This window comes from Parus major, chromosome 27, assembly GCF_001522545.3.
Source record: "Parus major isolate Abel chromosome 27, Parus_major1.1, whole genome shotgun sequence".
Lineage (NCBI taxonomy): Eukaryota > Metazoa > Chordata > Aves > Passeriformes > Paridae > Parus > Parus major.
The window spans coordinates 3,131,866-3,140,517 of record NC_031796.1 but is presented as its reverse complement, the minus strand read 5'-3'; the positions used below and the strand labels follow the sequence as shown (position 1 = coordinate 3,140,517).

Genomic DNA, 8,652 nt, shown 5'->3' with positions numbered 1-8,652 from the left:
GGGGTGGCACTGGAGGGGCTTTGAGGTCCCTTCCAACCCAAACCATTCTGGGTTTCTGGGATTTTGGGATGCAGCAGAGCATTTGGGGCTATGTTTGTACCATCCAACACTTTCTAGGAGACATTTCCTGCTTCTGTCAGGTTGTTAACGGGGGTGGGGTGATGGTTCATGGAATCACAGAATCATTAAAGCTGGAAAAGACCTTTTAGATCATCAAGTCCAACTGTCAATCCAGCACCACCACCCTGTTCTTCACTCAAGTGCCACATCCATGTGGTTTTTGAACATTTCCAGGAAAAGAAAAATTGTGGATTTGTGTCAAACCTTCCAAGTGTTGAATGAGTGCCGAGAGCTGCAGCTCAAGATTGAAAATAATAATTTGTGATAATGAAATACTGAACTGAGCCCAGAGCCAGATAAGGGAGGCGTTTGTAATACGAGAAACTTCCATTTTCCTGTTCCCACATCACTGATTGTGCTGGAGGAAATCCCCAGTTCCCAGCACCAAAACAGAAGCTGGGTTGGGAAGGGCAGCTGTGGGATGCAGGGTGCAGGAATTCCAGATCCTCAGGGGTGATTACCTTAATTGATCTAATTTCTGATCATAAATGTGTCAAGTAAAGCAGGGAGCTGGACAGAGCCTCATAAAATGACACAGAAAATGCTGAGGGCTCTAAAAAGAAAATGTTCATATTTAGGGGTCTGAGGCTTCTGAAACCCTGAGGGAGGAGCAGGGGAAGGAGCAGAGCAGGAGGAGGAGGATGGCTCTGAATTTCCTACTCTAGGACTGTCTCATCTCTTCTGACAGCCTCAATGCTGTTTTTTCCCCCCAGACCACAAAAAAAAACCAGTTTCACCCTAGTGCTTTGGCTTGTCTGAGGATGGAAAGGATTCACCTGTTTAACCCAGCAAATCCTTTAGATGGAGACAGGGAATGAACTGGGAAACTCAAAGAACTCTGCAGAAGGTCAGTGAGAGCTAAGATCATTTGTGTAATATCACACTGGGCTGGTGGGCTGGAGAGTGCCTGTGCCCTTCTGCTTCTCTGGGGAGCACCTCTGGTCACTGAAGAGGATTTTTGGGTCACCAGAGATCTATTTCCCAGGAATTACAGTCACTGAGGAAACCTGGGTCCAAATTCCCAAAGTAATCCATGATTTTTAAGTGCCCTGGGGAAGACTTCCTGAAAACACAACAATTCCAGCAATTGAAATCCTCCTTCAGCACCTCAAGCCCCAGTAACTTCATTTTTACCAAGAGCTCCCTCCCAGGAGGACCCTGGACATGGAGCTTTAGCATCCAGGAGCTGCTTAGAGAAGGGAAAGCACCAAAGTCACACAGGGATGCTGGAATAGAGGAGAAAAGGAATAGAACTGAATCCTCTTTCCAGAAGGTTTTGGACAAAATTGGTGCTGACACATGATGTCAGCAGGGCACAGGTAGATTAGGAAAGGAAAGCTGACCAATAAACCTCTCTGGACTCAAAGGAAAGCCATGAAATACAATTAATTGTTACTCTTTATGTTATCAGACACAAGAATTGCCTTTTAGATGCAAAGGCTGGGACTCAAATAAAGGATTCACACAAACTCATCAGCCTGGTGAGAGCCCAGACCCCTCCCTTGAGCTCGCTGTGCTCTCAGTATCACAAATCCAGGACTGAGAGAGTCAGGAACACATTGAAAAGTGTAACAAAAAAACTGCTTTTCCAAAGGAGTGTGAGCTGGGGAGGCTTCCCTGGCCAGGGACCACTCAGAGATGGAGGATGAGCAGCAGCAGCAGAGGGAAGATGAGTTTAAGGAAGGGAATGATCCTCTTCTGAGTTCCTTGATGAGTTCCCTTCCCACAAGACAAGTGTTTGGGAAAACTCTGTTGCAACAGGAGTTTCCCAGGATGTAAAAGAATTAAACCAGAGACAGAGTCTCACCAGGGTGCTGTAATTCCACCTCTCCATGCCCTGGAGTCACTCAAAACAACAAATCTTCCATTTGTTTTCCCAAGGAAAAATCATTTCTCAACCCAAGCTACAACTGTGAGGTCGTCAGAGGAATTACCAGAGATGATTATTGGGGAATCATGGAATGGCTTGGCTTGGGAGGGACCTTAAGGATCACCCAGTGGCTCCAAGCCCTGTCCCACTTCAGAAACACCACAAATCAAAGGCAAATCTTAGCTAATGCCTAGAATTTATTTTTTTTGGTAGCCACAAAGACAAGACAATTTTTCCAGTTTGTTTATTTCCCCATTTATTCTGTATAAGGAAATTATTTTCCCTTTGCCACTGCCCTTCTGCAGGATCAAGTACTTGGTGCTTAAAAGCTGCTTTGCTACCTGGGGGTCCAGACTCTCTACAAAACCCAGCAGAACTTGCCTAAAAATGGATTATGATTAAAAATGATGAACCCCCTCAGCCTTGGCTGTGACCCCATCAGCTCAGGGATCTCCTCAATGCTGAAGTGCCAGAGATTCCTGTGATGCCAGGGATGCCACCCCTCCTCTGCCCAGGACACAGTTATTTCCTCAGGGAGAGGCTTTGGGTGCTCCTGTTCTCCTGAACCACTTTGGGCTCCTCCTCCTTCCTTTGTCCCAAAAATGCATCATTAATGTCCCCATGGTCCCCTCCCGACTGTCCTGGCTACACAGAAGATGCTCCTGGCTTTGCTCCCTGAATCTCAGCAGTTAATCAAGGTTTCTAGCAGAGAAAGGTAAACAGCTTTAAAAGAAAGGAACAATCTTACACTGATTAAAATCAGCCCAGTTTTGATAGGAAAAAGCATCTTTATATAACAAATTGAAGGTTTAACCCCTGATCACCTGATTCCTGGGCCTGAGCTAAAGGTTTGTCTCTCCACATCAGTGGAAAAAAAAATCAAATAAAAAATCTTGAAGCTATTTTAATCAAATGATTTGTGTTCCAGATCAGGCTCATCATTGAGCTGAGCATTATTTTTCCTAAATAATCAAAATTATCCCAAGTTAAATCTCATCTGGCTTTGTTTACAGACAGCACCAAAAATGTACCAAATGCTCCTGCTCTAACACAGTGAGCTGAAAATGGGTATTTATGGGGTGTTTGTCTCTATCTCCCTGACAAACCCCTGAAAATGGGTATTTATGGGGTGTTTGTCTCCATCTCCCTGACAAACCCCTCTGCATTCAGACCAAATAACAAAATCCCTGCTCAGCTCCAGGAGCATCACCTCAAACACCACCTCTGAGATAATGGCAACATTTAAACCCCTGCACTTCACTGTGTTTGCAGAAGGTTTTTTTGCCACCATTGGTGCAAAGAGCAAAACACCAGAAATCAACATCTGTGAGTTCTTCTCTTTGCACCAAACAGATCCAACCTCCCCAAATCGCTGCAGTTCTGGGGAGGATTTACCTGAAGTGACTTGTGAAGGGAATAACCCTTCATCCCTGATCCAGAGCAGTTCCAGTTCTATGGCTGAAGCTCTGAATTCCAGGGAAACAGTCAAAGTGCTCTTTTTTTCCTTAAAAAAGGCTTTTCTGAATACCCTGAGGTGTCTCCTCCAGCCCCAGCTCAGCCTTGGGTTTCCCTACACCCACCCCAAGGGATGAGCAGCCTCTGGTGACCCCACCAAGGTGTGACCCCACCAAGGTGTGACCCCACCAAGGTGTGACCTCACTTCTCCCATCCCAGGCTCCTGCTCTGCTCAGAATTCAGCAGGAAAAGCTTTAACACCAGTTGTGTCTCTGTGTGATGAGGGAGGCACAGAGATGTTTTGTTTGGGATGTGCTTCCCCAGCCATGTCTGCCTTGGAATGGAAGCCTGGGCAACCTGGGCACCTTCCAGCAAACCTGGGCCTGGTTTTGAAAGGTTGAGGGCACAGATTTCCCCCAGGTTTTTTTTACACCTCTGCACATGAATGTACATACATAGAATTTCCTACATTTTACATAAATACAAACATATTTTTCCCCAATTCTTCCAGATATTCTGTGCACTGGCACAGGTGTCCAGAGAAGCTGGGGCTGCCTCTGGATCCGTGGAAGTGCCCAAGGCCAGGCTGGACAGGGCTTGGAGCAGCCTGGGACAGTGGAAGGTGCCCCTGTCCATGGCAGGGGTGGCACTGGGTGGCTTTGAGGTCCCTTCCACCCAAACCACCCCAGGATTCTGGGACATGTGCCTGTCCATGTATACACATGGATTTTCCCCAATTTACACATGTCATTTATGTATAAATTCCACCTGCACAGCCACATCCCTGTATTACAGTGACACATGTCCAGGTGACACCAAATCCAACACCCAAACCTCTCCACTTCCCCAAGCAGAGAAATTGCTGCTGCCTCACTCATGCAGTGAGACACAGGGATGGAACACAAGGACAGCACTCAGGGCAGGAGGAAGGGACAGGAGGGGAATGTGATCTTCCTAAGGATCATCAGGAACTCTGTGTGGAGCAGGACCTGGAGCCACAGCCCCTGGGGCAGTCTGAGATCCCTCTGTGTGAATTCCTGCTCCATCAGTACCGGAGCCAACGCTCCAGGGTAAGGCCCCAGAACTAAGGAAAATGAATGCAGTGCACACTAATGATTAAAACTGGCTGACAGGTCCCAAAGTGCAATGGAAAATATAAAATTATCCTCAGGCAAGTGATTTTCTGCTGGAGTACTGCAGGGATTGCTTTTGACTGCTCTTTTAACTCCCCCTTCCCTCCAGGAATCCTGGAAGGAGCCCAAGGGCTGGGGCTGTGGCCAATGTGGGGATTAGGGAACAGAAAGCACTGGAGAGCAGGGCAGTGACTCCCTGACCCCAACACATGGGCAGCCAGACAGAACAAACCCTGCCTGCTCCCACTGGGCAGGGAATGACCCCTGGGAACAGGATGGGCCTTGGGCACCTTCCCTGGGGACACCTGAGCACCCCCAGGGCCCTGATCACCCACATGGGGAGCACCCAACATGGGTGGGAGCCACTGCAGGGTGACCACAGCTGGGTCATCTCAGGTGAAGAGCACCCAGAAAGTCCTCAGTGCCCTGCTCTGATCACTCCAGACATCTTCTAGAGCCTGAGGGGCTGTGAGGATGCAAAATGGAAAGGGTAAATAAAATCCTTCCCTTCTACACCCACCCCCTCTCCTCCAAGAGCTCCTCAGGTCCCTTTCCCAGGGACCCACAGGCAGAGCTCCCAGCACTGAGCTCTGAGCACAGCACCTGCGCTCCTGCTGGGCACCAGGGGCACAAACATCAGCCACATGGCACACAGCAGCTCCTGCAAGGCACCACTGCATCTTCCCAGCTATTCCAGCCACTCACTGGATCCCAGCTCTCCTGGGTTCTGGCAGGAGATGCCCATCCCTGAGGTGGAGACAGCCAGGAAATGCCCAGGGGAACTCAGCTCCTGGACACTACACACGGCTTTGCAGGCAGACATGAACTTACTGTGGCCACTGCATCAACAGCTCATCCAGCTTCCCATCATTTCTATTGGGAATTCAGCTGCATTGTAAAAAAACCCCAAATCCAGCTGACTCAGTAGAAGTGTGACTTGAACTCCTGTTAACTCCATTAAAAATGTTACAGCTCACAGAAGCCTCATGTTAGCTCTCCCCTGTTTAAACACTTACATGTGAACCACAATCTCAGAGTAAGACAATTTCTACCAGGAATAGCTTTTAAAGACACAGCTTCATGAAGCTTTCATGGGTGATGCAAAGAAATGTGAACTTAGGCAGAACATTCCCAAATGTTTGGCCTTTGTGCCCAAAAGCAGCTCCAGAATGCAGCATTGAGAGATGTCACCTCTACAATTGTTCTAAACTGTCCAAGCTATTTCTTGCTGAAAATGACCAAAATTCCCAAATAGATGTGTCAGCACTGAAATTCCCAGTTCAAAGAGTTTGGAATAGAAGAATAAAACCTGATAGAAAGCATCTGAATGAGAAGTTTTGGGTGTTCTCAGCTCAGGTGACACCAGCAGCCTCCTCCTCTCCTTTCCTGAGACATAGAATGGGACTGGACTCACATGATTTTAATACACAAACAGTTAAAGGATCATCACCTCCCACCCCACACAACCTCAGGTGCCTGTGGCACCTCAGCCCTGCTAAAGCCTCCCAGCAGGGATTCAGGATGGGAGCTGAGATGGCTGTAAATTGCATTTAATGTTCAGAGAGAGCCACAGATCCCACAGGAGCTGCTCCCATATGCTGGTGGATCAGAGCTCTTAAACCCCACCATGGGTGGGATCTTCCAAGCAACTGATCCCAAGCAACCTCGAGATTCCTGCTGGCTCCAGTCTCTGCTCCTCAGCAGGACACAGAAACCCAACCCCTGCCAGAGGCCCACAGCTAATCCTGGCTAATGAGGAGTTCCCCCAGTGCCTGTTCAGCAAGGGATCACCTAATTCCATTCACTGACAGGAGCTTTTGACACTAGGAAAATGGGAAGTGATGGAAAACATGAATATATCCCTGAATGTTTTGATTTACAGATATTACAGGAGGGAAACCATAACATTTATGTATTTAGGGAACCAAATGCAAGTTGTCCTGTGCATTTCCCTTCAGCCAGGAACTTTTACTGGATGTTGGAGAAAAACAGGCTTCTACACCAGCTCTCCCAGCTGTGCTGAGATTTGTCATTTGAAGCACTAAAATAATGCTAATATTGTGTTAAGTGGACCTGATCAGCACATAAATGTATTTAACTGCCATTCTCCTACAGACAGTGATTAGATTAAACCCAATTCTTTTTAAAGATAGAAATGTCATTGTTAAAATCAGTGTAAGAAACTGGGAATCAGCAGTTTCCACCTTTAGGAGAATGGTGTGGTGCTTCAGGCTGATGGTCACAATATCCTTTGTTAAAATGAAGCCCCTCTGTGTGGGGCTGAGGGGGGGACAGGTGACACAAGGGCTGGTGCTTGGGGACCCATCTGAGCAAAAGGAACAGCAATTTTGGGTAATTGGTCACTGAACACAGGAGCTGGAGTGTCACCAACAGTGACACAGCCTGTGCCCACATCAGAGACCTGGCAAGGCCCTGAGGAGCATCAGCCACCTGAAGGTGATGCTGGATGGAAGAAATCCAGGGACTTCCAGGGTTCCCAAATAAACTGCATTGCTTTACAGAATCTCCTGAGCCTGCAAGAGCAGCTGCCTTTCACATGAAATGATATTTAGGTAAAAGCAAAACCAGAGAATGTTTTCTGTTGCTTTGCAGCACTGAATTTCTCAAAACAAGTTATACCAGTGGTGAGAATTCATTTTCAATGGACTCAGCCTCTGCCTCCAGCATGGCCAGTCCTGAACCTCACACCGTGGTGGTGAGGGGGGCTGGACCAGCACAATCTTCTTGAATTCATGGAAAAATACCAAAAGTGATCAAAATTCCCTCTCATTTTCCTGCCACTCACAGCTCTATATGAAGATTTACCTATAAAGACTCCACTTTATGAGTCCTGTGGAGCTTGTGAACAGCAAAGCCAAGGCTGCACTTGCTGAGCAGCATCATTCCTCTTGGGAATCTCCTCTGGAGGAGCCAGGGAACAACCCAAAGGTCTGCTCACTCCACACCCTGTTTCTCCCTGGAGTTCTTTTCTGTGGCTGCAGTGCAGCCATTGCCTGCAGGTGTGGGTAGTCTGGAATTCACTCCTGGGATCCAGGTGACTCTTGCTGCTCCAGGAGCTCAATCCCAGATATCCCATACCCAATCACCAGCTTTGGCTCAGGGATTTACAAGACAGACAGACTTCAGGGAGCAGAGATGACACTGCACAGCTCAGGCAATAAATCACCTGCTGGTACTGGGGCAGGAGGGAAATCTGAGCAAAGAAAAGCTCCATCTTCATTTTAAATATGAAGAGTTTGTGTGTAGGAAGCCCTCAGGAGCCATTGTGACACACTCCAAGTGCTCCTTCAGTGATATTTGTCCCCCAAACACCTGTGGCTGTCACACCATACAGGGAAGGCAGAAGAGGCAACAAAGTGCTGTAGGTGAAAAGCATTTCCTAAAAATGTCAGGAAAAAAGGTCACTCTGCTATCCCAGGATTGCAGTGAAGCACCACAGCTCCAGCTGAAGCCCCACACCACAGAGACTCCAGGGGTGATTTGGAACTTTGGAATGGGTGTCCAGCAGCCCCAGACCCAGCACTGACCTCTTGAAGTGACTGGCCAGGACTCCCACGAGCTCCCCGATCCTGCTGTCGTTGGAGGGGTCGTTACTGAAGAGACAAACAATGAGATCCTTGTTGTCTTTGGTGTGGAACACCACGAGCTGGTCCTTCCCATTGGAGACAGACAGCCCCACCAGCTGTGGAGAGAAAGGGAGAACAGTGTTGGGTGTACTGATATAAAAATGTTGATGTTCCATCCCTGGAAGCGTCCCAGGCCAGGCTGGATGGGGCTGAGAGCACCGTGGGACAGTGGGAGGTGTCCCTGCCATGGCAGGAGTGGCACTGGATGGGCTTTAAGCTGCTTCCAACCCAAACCATTCCATGATTCCATGATTCCCTGTGCCTCTGGCATGGCCAGGGTGGTTCTGTCCTCTTCAGGATGCTCCCAGCCTCCACCACAGAGCTGAGGGTGGCACTGGGTGGGTGTTCCCCCAGCAGCTGAGCAAGGTGAAACAAGAGCGGCTTTGTGGAATTCAGCAGCCTGGGAGGTGTGAGGGAATGTCCCCCC

The 8,652-nt window shown here is 48.4% G+C and overlaps 1 protein-coding gene across 2 annotated transcripts in view; it reads right to left on the bottom strand.

Annotated features, from left to right (window-relative positions):
- Positions 1-8,652, bottom strand: part of MYO1D (myosin ID) — a 155,826-nt gene that overhangs the window by 49,236 nt on the left and 97,938 nt on the right. For both annotated transcript variants that reach the window (XM_015651322.3, XM_019009080.2), the window contains exon 21: positions 8,127-8,281. In XM_015651322.3, coding sequence (XP_015506808.1) covers positions 8,127-8,281 — 155 coding nt within the window. The remainder of the gene's footprint in view (positions 1-8,126; positions 8,282-8,652) is intronic.